General features: G+C 37.4%; 1 protein-coding gene across 2 annotated transcripts in view; it reads right to left on the bottom strand.

The window, feature by feature from the left end:
* LOC122080343 (enhancer of mRNA-decapping protein 4-like) overlaps nucleotides 1–10659 on the bottom strand; it is a 29569-nt gene extending 18910 nt beyond the window's left edge. For both annotated transcript variants that reach the window (XM_042647297.1, XM_042647296.1), the window contains exons 1-4: nucleotides 9723–10659; nucleotides 6535–6584; nucleotides 6303–6459; nucleotides 5895–6113 (exon numbers count right to left, since the gene is read on the bottom strand). In XM_042647297.1, coding sequence (XP_042503231.1) covers nucleotides 5895–6113; nucleotides 6303–6459; nucleotides 6535–6584; nucleotides 9723–10490 — 1194 coding nt within the window. In that variant the 5' untranslated portion in view covers nucleotides 10491–10659. The remainder of the gene's footprint in view (nucleotides 1–5894; nucleotides 6114–6302; nucleotides 6460–6534; nucleotides 6585–9722) is intronic.
* Nucleotides 10660–13249: the final 2590 nt, after the last annotated feature.

The raw sequence follows: 13249 nt of genomic DNA on the forward strand, positions 1-13249 counted from the left end.
TTAAAAAAATAAAATACAAACAGGGAAATGCATGTTTCCCTAAAATGAAAAAGTACCATGAACTACACTATGTTATGAAAGGTCGATTTTGTCGAGCAACACAAAGCTGTTTTATCTAAGTTTATTAATAACCGGATGCCCTTCTGCACCATAAACAATAGTTTCAAGTTTTGCAGGTCTAATTCCAAATCATGAGGAGAAATAAGAAAATGATGATGACTATAATTTAAATGAGATTGACAGAAAATTTCCAGAACCTATGCCAATGAAGTTAAATTTTCCTTTACAAACCAATAAAAAGAGTTTATTTCTAAGAAGTCACAGACTGTGCAAGGCATGTCCAAATGGAAAACAGGTGGATCTAAATAATACAGGAATACAGGCCAAGGTAGGTTGTCACTTGTCAGACCAGTAAAGTTGAAGCCTAAGCTTGGCCCTCTCAAGGCAAAGAATTAACTAGATGATGCCTAGCTGATTACTAGATAACAACAAAAGCAAGATGATGATCTTTAAATTAAGGGCCAGGATCACATAATTGGCAGATATAAATACTAAAAATATGCACTGAAACATGTTATAAGACAGTAGATCCTACCACATAAGAGGAATAATAATAACCAAAATAGGGAATACCAAAAGGAAAATAATGCAGGAGCATCCCAATGGCCCAATCGAGTGGTCTGGATATGCTTCACAAAGCATTACATTAGTTTTTTGTAGTTGGGAATATTTCATATCAGGAGATTAGTTTATGTCCATGACTTGACTTACAGCTTAATTTGGATAGTTGAAACTTGTTTGATGATATCATTGCTGTTAGAAATGTTAACGAGTCACCCCTCCAATGAGACCAAAATCTTGCACTTGTGAGTTGTAGCAGTTAAGAACAATATATAGGGTGTTGATCTGTGAGACTACGACAGGATTCTATTCTAGGAAGTAAAATTAGATCAAGAGTTTTATTTCAAATATATTTCTTTAATTAGTAAATTCTATTTTATTAGGAAAGGGGTTGAGGACTCACGGCCCTGGGAGATTCTTCATTAGTTCTGTTTCTTTACTTAGAAGTTCTATTCATTAAGATCCACATCACCGACCCCATTTAGTTGGGATGAGGCTGAGTTGAGTTGAGTTGAGGATATTAGGAATCTTTATAATTGAAGAATGTTAGTTTCCTAGTTGTTTTAGGATTTCTAGTTAGGGGTTGTGGTTGATCAAAAACGACGAACCTACTTCAACCAATATGCCCTTATGCACGGCCATGCATAACATAGAAATCATACTTGGAAAAAGGTGGGCAAATAGCTAGAGCAGTGGGTGTTATCACGAAACTGATTGCTAAAAGAGAGTAAATCAGCCACATTAAACTCTACCTTTTGGGGAGGTCCTTTGATATCCAAAACTGCTCAGCAACATTCGGACAGGTGGGTAATGTAGGGTGAACCAGAAAATTTTAGGTAGTGTAGTGGCCAAGAGTCAAAAGTCAAATTCTGCATAGGTATGTAAGGGTCTGATAATCACTTATGATTATCATTGTCACCAGCACATATGAATAGATTTGGGTGGTGGGCCAAGTTGAATATGCTTTAGTATACTCGTGGTGACTCTTTCTTGCCATATTCCTGCAGCCTGGTTGAATCGCTTCCTATCAGGCCCAGCTTTAAATTTGGGCCGGGTTTTAATATTTAGTTTGGGTTGGGCCATAATTTTTGGGTTTCATTATTGTAATGAGCCTAATTTATAAGCCAAAGACGAGGGTTTAAGGGGCTACAGATGCCTTGGTTGCCTTATTGGTGTCGCCTTGCATCCGGGCCCCCTCCAATGCCCTGAGTCGTCTAGACGCCATGACAACTATGATGAAAAAGTGGGTCCTACGGTAGAAGTTGAAAAGGTTAGTTACTAGTCTTCTTTTAGTTTTAGTTGACAAGGTTTTTTATTTTACTAAAGGCTAGTAAGAAAAGCTAAGAGCTCTCTCTCCTCCCCACCCCCCATGATTTATGTTTTGGAATGAATTGATTTGGTTTGGCTGTTGCCATTGATGGATGAAGAGTAGCCTTTCTCCTCCACATGCTAGCTCTCTCCCTTCTCTCTTCTCTTAATTTCTTATTTCTCCCTCTCGTTTTCCCATCTCTCATCCCATGGTAAGAGATCTCCCTCTCACTTTCTTCTCATCTTTTCTCTCTCCATCCCCATGGTTGATGATGAGTCTTCCCCTATTTATCCTCCTCTCTCTTCAATTTGCTTGTTCAGTTTTAGATCACATTTTTAAGGAGGATTAATATCCAAACCATTGCAACTTCCTTATTCTTCCCAATTTCTCTTACGTTATCATCTCTTTCCTCATTTATACTACTATCAACTCTTTCTCTCTCCTCTCAATTGCACCACATCTATCTCCATTAATTGGGCTAACTAAATTCTATCTTATTTCTGAAAATCATCTTTGAAATCTGGTAATTATTCCGTTGAAAATCTGACCGTTAATTTTGAGATCAGATCTGACCCACATCAAGCCATCAGATCGGGGATCTCTTCGATTCCATTAGTGAGCCATTACTCACAGGCCAATCAGATCCATCAGATATGATCAAAATCCGCATCACTGGTTTTGTTTTCTAGCTTCCAATTATTTTTTCTGTGATTCCATTTCACTAATTCTGGTTTCTCTTCTTTTCTCCACTAATTACTTCTTGCGTAGAACTGTACTGGGCTTTTCTCCTTCCAATTCCTCTGCGCTCATTACCCGCAGGCATAAGAGGGGCTTCCCAATCCAATGCCTACATCAGTAAACCAAGCAATGAAAACCAGGTTTTGGAACTGAATGTTAAACAAAATAAGTTACCAACCCCGAATTGTGAACCCCAAAATCATTGGCTAGTTAGATTAATTGTTTGCAAGTTACAAATTATTCGGGAAAAATTAGGTTCAAATAATTCAGTCCATTTCCTTTCCTAATCAGTCTGAAAACTAAGGGATATTCATATTTAAGAATTTGTAAGGTCTCATGACATGATGTTTAGTCAACAAGAAGAGGGAAATTTGGGTGAGAGGTGCTCCAACAAGGCCAAAAAAAATTTATTGGATTCTATCAAGGGATAAATTGCAATGTTGGAACAACTCAAGCAAAAGTGTAGGTTAGAAGACCCTTGCTGTGTTAACACTGTACTAAGAGAAAGAACTCCTGATCATCTATTCTTGTGGCTTGAAGAAGTGGAGATCTGAGGTGTTTCTATCTAACAAAGGAAGATGATCTCAACACTTTAAGTGGCTTGATCTTCCAATTTGGGTCTCAGATCTGTAGTTTATTAAATGGAGCAATGTAATATTGTGGGGCCCATTAGTAGATATTGATTTAAATGTTCATTAGTTGTCCTAGGAATCGGATATAAGTAGTAATTCCCGATATCTCACATAAAAGAAAAAGAGTATATACAAAGCAAGAAAAAGTCTTTTCATGTGATTTTTGGGGGATACATATGCAGAATTACACCAACTAACAGACCGATTGTAGTTTCAACTTTCCAATTTTAGGATTATCCAATTAAAAAAATAAGTCTTTAGTGGAGTTTGTTTTTTCTTTATTTTCCTTTTTTGGGTCTATAAATATGTAACCAACCACACCACCACCCCCCCCCCAAACATATTTGGAATTGAACGGATCTTTTTTTTTTTTTTTGGCCTTTTGTGGCTGCTGTCCTCATTTCTTCTCTCAGAATCCTCTCACATCGATCTTCTCTCCCCTCTTTCCAATCCTCAGCTGGAAGTTCTCTCTTCTTCTATTATTACGTTATTTTTCCATTAATTTCTCCCCTAACCATAGTTGTCAAGGTGGCACCTAGGCGTCCAAGCGGTTTGTTTGGGGTCTAAGCATATGTTGCCTTAGTGCAAGGCGCTGGTCTAGCATTGATTTATGCCAAATGTTGCAAGTCTGGCACTTATTTATGCCAAATATTGTTTCAATAAATGATTTCATTTATTTACGATACTATTGTTCATAAATAAGCAAATACCCACTATTTTAATTCGATAAAAATAGTTTCAAAATCAAATTCTAGAAGAATAAAAGTCAAAGAACAAAAATTGAATTTTTTTGTTGTAGGGGCAAATTTCAACTTTCAAGTGTTGGGGTTTTCTCAATTTAGAAAATTTCATAAATCTTATCATGGTAAAACATTGCTAAAAACCAAAAGTACGGTAAGATAATCTTAAGTTTTAATATCCATTAAATTATTTTCATTCAGACAATTTTAACAGCATTCACGCCATTTAAATAAGTTTGACCAGAACATTACTTTGTCATTAGAACTTAGATTTAATTAACCTTAGACTTGTTAGAAAGCTGGTTTTGTGTTCTACCTAATACAAAAAGTCTTATGAAAAAATTAAATCATTTGACCAGCCAAACTTATTAGAGAATAAGAATATTTCTCCAGATGTTGATTTTTTATGAGTTGACTTTTGTTGTTTTTGATGACTTGATGTGGCTTAACATTGATTTTTGACAGCTTGATGTGATTTAATGTTGATTTTTTATGATATAAGGTATATGTCGCATACTAAATAATGTTAGAAAAGAAGGGAAATAAAAAAATAGCACTTGGGCACCTTGGTCACCTAGGTGGGTGCACCTCCGTTGCCTTGGGTCGCTTTGACAACTATGCACCTAACAGACTCAACAAAAATCCATATCCACTTCTTTACCCATCAACAGTTTTTTGATACCTCCTGTTGCCTCCCATCGATTTCAGATCCTATATTTTAGGACATGATATCTCATATCTCCACTTCATCTCCTCTTTAATGTTCATCGCATCTTACTCTCTATCCTATCTTCCCTCCAACTTTTTTATTTCTATTTATCTCTCTCCCTCCCTACAATAACTCCTATTTTCTTTACTTAATCAATCCACCAGCTAGTTTCTTTCTTGCTATATCTGAGATATTATTTGATATCATCTTCCATAAAATCTGACCTTAATATCCTTTCCATTATTTCTGACCATTAGATAGCCCATACCCAGCTGTCAAATTGAGATTTCTTCCATTCCTTCAATGGACCCATAGCACACAGGCCAATCAGGTCCATCAGATCTGATCGATCTGCTTTCTTCATCACTATCAGGATCTCTTCTGCTTAGTTTGGATCATGGACCTCGATTACATTGGAATCAGGAATTCAGTAATTGAACTTTTTACCATAGACAATCACATGGGTAGTTCAGAGAGCGAAACATAAGGTTCTAATAGATCAATCAAAAGACTCTCCGCCTACATAGGTTCTTTAATCATCTATTGAGTATGTTCATATTATGAAATTGGAAGTGATGAGAAAGTTAATTTTGGAGACTCAATCTTACCGCCAGTCTCTTGCCTAAATCTGTGTCAAATATTGCTTTATGGTTGCAACTTGATTCTTTACATGTACATTTTTGTACACGAGTTTTTATTTTCATTTTCTTAGTTTGATGTACTCCAGTTCTGACCACAGACAAGGGCAGCCCTAGAGCATTAAACTAGAAGTATACTGAGCCTAGAAGTCACTTTCCTGATGGAATCGCTAAGCCACTCACCGCAACAACACAAGAACAAGGAGATCTCTGAAAACGGGGAGGCAAGGAAGTAGATGACATTAACAAGGGGAGACAACCCGCTATTTGACTTAAGACAATGCGCATCGCATGCTCGATCTAGCAACCTTGGACAATTGTTTTGTGGAACTGTCCTGTACGTATTCTGTTCACATTAATGAAATTTTACACAACTTCTTTGCCTACTCAAAAAAAAAAAGGACAAACACATAATTAAATCTACATAACCATTCTGAGAACTTAATTCAAACAATAAATCAACTAGGAAGCACCATGGAGAATAGAACAATCAGGAAAAGTCCAAACCGTGCCATCTGTTGATGCAGAAGCTAAGCGGGTGGTCATCCACTGGCATATTGACAACTCAGTCACTTCCCCATCATGTTTACCAACAAGCTGGACACCCTCAATCAGTCTATCTATACAACACTTGAGAGGCTCTTCCGCTGAAAAAACTTCACCTTTTACAACCTTTGTTGTGTCAATTTTCAGCACACGATTTCCAATACCTACTACCAGAATCTCCTGTAAACACATGTTTGCATATACATTGTTACTCTATTTCAGAAATTAACATACAACCTGACATTTTCATTAGAAAAAATACTATTAAGAAATGAATCTATAAAGTTCAACTCCTGCAAGGTGGTTACAAAACTAAACTACAACTCTGTTTCTTTTTCTGCAAGATAAATATTAATAATTTGCCCTTACTTGTTTGTGAGAGTGCCAACAGACTCGTGGATGTACTGAATCCCCCTCTCCAATTATCTGAATGGCAATAACAATTTTTCCTGTAATTTGTGGCTTATCTTCTTCATCTAGACCTTCATTAATCTTCCATACAAAAACCCTCCCATCTATGCTTGCACTGTACACAAGCAAGTTAGCATATCCCCAAGAATAACCAGCTCAACAAAATAAAGAAGTAAAAACAAAAAGCAACCTGGCTAAAAGGTGAACTTCCTCAGCAAAGAAAGCCATGTCTGTGACCCTCTGATGGAAAAATAAAGGAAAAAAAATTATTAACAAAAATATTTCAGAGAATAAAAATCTGAAAAAATAACAGTTTTAAAGATGGTGAACCCAGTAAAAACATAGCACAGGTCAAAGCAATAAAACAACACGAAATGAGAATCCAGCATGTATGCAGATCGTCCACAAACCTAAAAAATGTTACATAAAATAGATTGAAGATATTTTACATGGCCAGAAATAAGATACAACATTCTGCCTGTAGAAACCATGAACTTCAATGAGAAAATGAATCACTAGAAAATAGTAAAATCATCTGCATTTGATCCAGTTTGCCGATGGATTTAGGATATCTTTTATTTACTTTCCATTTTTAAAGCTATAATTAGTTGGTAGTAATTTTATTTAGATTGAATTTTTATTTTAGTTGTCAATTAGTTTAGTTTCCATTTTAGTGAACTCCCAATTTTATTGCTTTGGTTTTCTTTTATAAGCTATGTAATACACTAGTAACAGACAGATTTTTGGAATGAATTTGAGAAATTAGGTTTTGGTTGAACAATGGCGGCCGACCCTCTTTTCCTCCTCTTCTGATTTTTCCTTATCTTCTTCTTCTTCTTCCCTCTTTATTTTCTGTTTAGTTTTTGAAAGAGAGTGACTCAAGAGTAAGTAGGAGTGTGATTGACGATCCAAGACCAGCCACCCAGTTCAGGTTGAAATACAGGTACAGGCCCAAGATCAATCTCCATTATCAGGGTTTGAGCTACAGTCAACCTTGGCTGGAACTCTCCAACCGACCAGCCAAAACTCAAGCCCTTTGGAGGGTTTCTTAAGGACCACTAGGGGGCCCTTCGACCAGAATTGCAGAGCCATCAAAGGCCTGTTGAAGCAACGACAGGAAATTTCCTTCTTGCCTATGAAACCCTTCTCTGCCCAGATCTGGTTCAGGTCTTCGATCTCTCTCATTATTGGATTGCTTGGACTAAAGCTTTAACCAAGGGATTTTCACCTATAGGCGACCCTCCATCAAAAATTCCAGACCAAACCGAGAAGCATTCAAGGAGTTCTCTTCTCTTTCGTTTTCCCTGGTTCTTCCACCTTTGCTGGTTAGTATCGTGAGGAAGAAGAAGCCTTTGTTTATACACATTAATTCTGGTTATTACAAATAAGTCCCTCCAACTTCTGAATTCTTTATTAAAGACACCCCTTTTTATTAGTTTGCAAAATAACCCCTAACTCTTGGTTTTATTTCAGCTTAACCCCATTATCATCTTTATTTTCAGATTTGATCCTTCTCTTTGGATTTAATTCCTGTTAAGTCCCTATTCACTTATTTCACTCTAAAAGGGGTTTAAATTGTACCAGAAATTACAATATTGCCCTTGGTCTTGTCTAAAGTGAACTATTTGGTTATTTAGTGTGCCCTAAGCGATCCGATTTCAATCCTTGGAACCCGGATCCACATCAGCATTGGCTACTAAACCTAGCCAGGAACTAGTAGCATAATTGCACAGCGTCTATGCAATCCTAGGCATTGGAAGAGGGAAAAATCAAGGAAACAAGGCACCTTCGCAACACCTTGACAACTATAAGTATGAGTCTTAACCTAAGCCTTAACAGGTTAATCACTATACACTTTTTCCTAGAGAACCATAATGACCAGATAAATGCGAAGGAAGTAATTGTACCGTGGAGGCCATAAACAATGATGAAAATGACAATATCCAAAAATTACAAACAGCTTTCAACATAAAGCAAGTAGACCAACAAAAGATGCAAACTTACATCAATAAGAAGTCCAAAAACCAGTCTAGGCAATGAAGTGCTATATATATACATATATCCTTTAAAGGTACCTAACATCATGCATTTTTAGGTAAGGAATCCAAGGAGGTTAGAATCAAATGATTAAACTTAGTTAACTGAAGAATGAAGTTGAAATTTACAAGGAAGGGAAGTAGAAGCCATAGAAATCCAGAAGTCAAAGCCCCCAGAGAATGCTTACATAAACTATAGTAGTAAAGTTACCTTCCAATTTTGCACATTGTTTCTAGTTATTAGAATCCTGGGATCAAGTAGCTATTGATTAAAAAATATATATATATGTTTTCAATAGTATCCAGAATCCATGAGACCAAAATTTTTTAGAAGTGGAGGGACATGTAATAATAGTAATATGGTATTGGCTCTATTTGATGCAGTATTAACTGGTGGGACAATTGAAAAGAATAGAGTGGACATGGTAGCTTAGGTAGAAAATTCCTGCAGCTGGACCAAACTGTTTTGACTACAGACTAATGTTACATAGTTCAGCTCAGTAATCAATGTGTATACATTGGAGGAAGCCTTTACACATGATGCACTTCAAACATCCAAGATAACTCAATTATAAGGAACTACTAATAAAATTTTGTGTGCCACACTTCAAGGTAATTCACTTCCTTTTAATAGCACACTCTGCAAAGGACAGCAGTATTGTTAATCTAGAATCCATATCCAAATTTAGGGAGTTGTGTTCACTTTGTGGTTGAAGAGGATAATCAAGTGCAAATCTACACTCAGAAGACCTATTACATACCTTGTTAAAGGTTCCAGAAATCATAAGGAACAATAATTAAATAAATTATTTAATTTCACTGGAATCTACTATACATATCCGAAGGCATTTTTTATATGAAATATACACATTCTTTACTCTTTCAAAGTGAAATCAAAAATGTACATGGGCCTCAAGTGTACAACATCAACAAATCAGAAACGGTTAAATGCCAATAACAATGGCTTAAGTGAAGTTGAATCTTGCAACATAAGCTTAAATCAAGTTGAATCATGTGTTATACTTTATGATGGAACTGGACTTACTGACCAAAACATCAGTAGTATAATTTTGTAAACAATGCCCATGAGGTCAACATTTGGATGTAAATTAACTAATTGCAGAGGCACTAGACCGGCCCTCAGCAGATTAGAATGTCACCCGCAAGGCAAAAAATGTAGGAAAAATGGTTAGCATAAAGTTGGGTTACCAGTTCCGGTCAATAACGAAACAATATGACAAGATTATACTCAGGCTAAAAAAATTGCAAGCCATATAGACTGATATGATGGGATTTAAGTAACAGGAACAGTAACATAAATCAGTTCTTGAGAACAGCCAACCTGAGTGTGACCTCGAAGCAAAGATCTCAAGGCAGTGTTTATATTAAGAACCCGGACAGCCCCCAGCTTCAGTCCATAGCAAATATAGGTCCTGTTTACTGCTATTTGACGCCCGACGACAAGTCCCGGATCCGAGACATACTTGGTGATTGGGGTTACCTCGAGTTGGGGCTGGACCTCACCCTGCAACCTAACGTCGACATCATAAACTACGTGATCGCCAATCAAATGTCGCCCCTTGGGGAGCTTGCTGCTCGGTAATTTCATTGGGGTCGGCTGAGAGACCGCCATGTTGACTGGCGGCGCCGAATGCATCGAATGCAAGACGGGAGGATTGGTGAGCAAGGGGAATTCTGATCCAATAGCCACTGAAGACGCTGCAGACGTCGACGGCATTGCAGGAGTCGGTAATTCCATGTTAGATGGAGCGCCAGTTCCCAGAAGAGCCATCAGTCTGGCTCCGTGGTTGGGATTGGGAGAAGAAAGGTGAGGAGGTGGCTGGAGAGGGGGTGTGGCATAGGAGATGGTCCTTTGGGGATGTACCCCAGAAAGCTGCTCCTGTGCGTAAGGAGGGAGATAGTGAGGATGATGGAATGGAGCGGCCTGAGGTGGGTAAGACAAAGGGCCAGAGGGCGGAGGATAAGAAGACGGTGGGAATGGTGACGAGTTCGGATTACCAGGGTTTGGGGAAGAAGGGTTTGTAGAGGGTTTGAAAAGCTTCTGCATATCGAAGGTTGCAGGTTGATTTGGATTCCCGGGGGAAGCCATGGGAAAGGGAAAGAGAGAAAAATCTTAATCGGTGCGAAATGAAGCACTGAAATAGAGATCTCTAAACCAATCCAACTCCCGGAGCAAACAGAGAGGGGGAGACAGAGGAGAAGAAAAGAAAGCGCCTTCTTACGCCGTGGCTCTTATCCTGCGCCGAGGGACGCACGACCTAAAGATCTGATGAATTTGGAGTTTGAAACATCAAAACTGCACCCAAAATAGGTATCGGTATCGGTATCGGTATCGGTATTACTATCTTTTACAAATATCGGTGTCAGCCATTACCGATATGGATCGGCTAGAATCCAGCCGAAATGTCAAAATTGAACCATTTTGTGTCCAATTCAATTGGTAACGAGCAAATACCTAAAAAAAAATTTGATATCAAGCTACAACAATATCGATACATATCAACTAATAAAATAGAATGTTCCTGCAACCAAGGACTTTGAGCCTGGAAGAGAATATCTAATGACCTATGAAATATTTGGAGCCCATCTGATCTTTGTCATATGGTAGAAACTTAGGCTCTTTGGATTCTTGGCAAGTTTAGTAGCTTATCGAAACTTGCGGGGATTTTATCACATTAATGTGAAAATTATAGTCTTTTTTTTTTTTTTTTTTGTGGAGGGGTTATAAGGAAATTAGAGTCCTATATCTAATTATTTGTAAAATGGGAGGACTGTATTGTTTGATTATGTATATCAAATTCTTGGTCAATCTCTTGATCCTATGGGGTTGTATGCATGGTCATTGTTGAGAGATATTAAAGGAGATGAATAGAGAAAGAAATTTTGAGATTCAATAGTCTGCAATCTATGCATTCGATGTGGTTGTCAGAGATGATACACATGGATCATTTCATGATAAATGACATATTTCCCTACTCTACAGTATGTTATTATTTGTGATTTAAGACATTATTAGGTAAGATTGTATGCTTATGACATTTAGGGAATGTTAAAATGTTACAGAAGTGTGTATCTTTAACTTGTTAGTCTTCCACCCTCATCCTAGAGAAAAATTTCACTTGTGACAACTAGTATGGCAATGCACAATTACTAATATTAATTCACCAAAGAAGAAATGATGGGTAAATTAAACACAGCCTTTCATATTAGCAAATTAATTCAACATACGATCAAGGTACAAAGCATTGGAATGCTTTAATAAGACTGATGAGGTGTGTACAAGTGATAAAGAACTATGGTTTACATTATAGTGGGAATCCTTCAGTACTAGAAGGATAATGTAATGCAAATTGATTTCGTATACTAAGGAATCTTTAGCTATTTGTATAAAGTGAAGTGATTTTTTGAATCAGTAAATAAAAACTCGTGCTAAATTTATAGCACTCGAGAAAACGAGTACAAACACCATATGGTTAAAAAATTGGATGATTGATATTCTATTATGGTGTAAACCGATGCCATCAATATCATTGCATTGTGATAGTTGTAATGGCTAAAACTAATACAACCCAGTGTCTATTGAGGGGCCCTGAGATACGGGAGTAGCCGAACGACCCAGCAAGACTGACCATAATCTCCACCTAATCTAAGGTAGGCACCCAAGACAGGAGCCGATCGACCAATGGTATCGAGCAAACTCTAGGATCCAAGCGGCTCGATCAGTACCATAGGAAGCCCCATATGCAAGGGGTTCATGCAACTACACATCACGGGAAGATCAATCCATCGAGTAACAGACTATCTGTCGCTCGGAGTGAGTAATCAGGCAACCACATCATCTACCCCTCACCGATCAGTTTAAGACCTAGACAACACCATCAAGAAGTATCCCCAAAAAGGAAGTTGATTGAACCTAGCCTGCGTATCATAAGACATGGAGCGAATCCAAGTAGGACATTCGTTGGAATAACGAATGTTCCATCAAAGGAAGGGAATCTTGCTGTATTCTCCGAGATATGGCCACTACGAGAAACTCTATTAAAAGAAACGATCTTCACATCCACTTTCCTACTACAACTCTCGCCAGATCTAGACTCCTACCCACGATAGACAACTACCAAATATGGACTCTCCACTGAAAACCACCATCTCCAGCTATAAAAACCTAACTAAACCCTTTTCTAAGGGACCGATATTTTTTCATTATAATTTGAATTATTTGTTTGCACACATTTTTACTTAGGCATCAGAGAGTTCCCTGTTGGATCAGCTCGATGCTCACTCTATTGTGTTTATTATTCTTTACAAAGCATGAAGGAAGCTTAGGATGCTTTTCAGCTGCAACAATAGTCAAATAACTATCACTAATACAAAAAAAATAAGGTTTACAATGGGAAGAGAATATACGCCAGAGGCATTAACTTGGCATGACAGGATACAAATGATATGAAAAATAGCTATCAACTTTGTAAGATTTAAATAAATAAATAAAAAAAGAGAAGAAAAAGAATAAAGCACCTAACATGTTTAAAAAAACAAATAATAAGATTATAAATAAAACATCTAAACCAATACGAGACATGTAATTGAAACTCAACCCATGTGAGGGGAGATCTTTAAGAATTATGTTCAGAGGGTAAAAACCATGACTTGTTAGTACTAATAGAGTTTTTTCTCATTTGGATTATATGGGAAAATAGTACTCGCCACATTGACAAAAGGACAAATATATAACTCTTAATCAACTATATCTCACAAACGTCGGGATGTTTTATTTGTGATGCACACTATAAGTTGACTTAAGCGATGGGTTCATATTCACTTCACTGGGGTGGGGTGGGGTGGGGT

This window comes from Macadamia integrifolia, chromosome 5 (assembly GCF_013358625.1).
Source record: "Macadamia integrifolia cultivar HAES 741 chromosome 5, SCU_Mint_v3, whole genome shotgun sequence".
Lineage (NCBI taxonomy): Eukaryota > Viridiplantae > Streptophyta > Magnoliopsida > Proteales > Proteaceae > Macadamia > Macadamia integrifolia.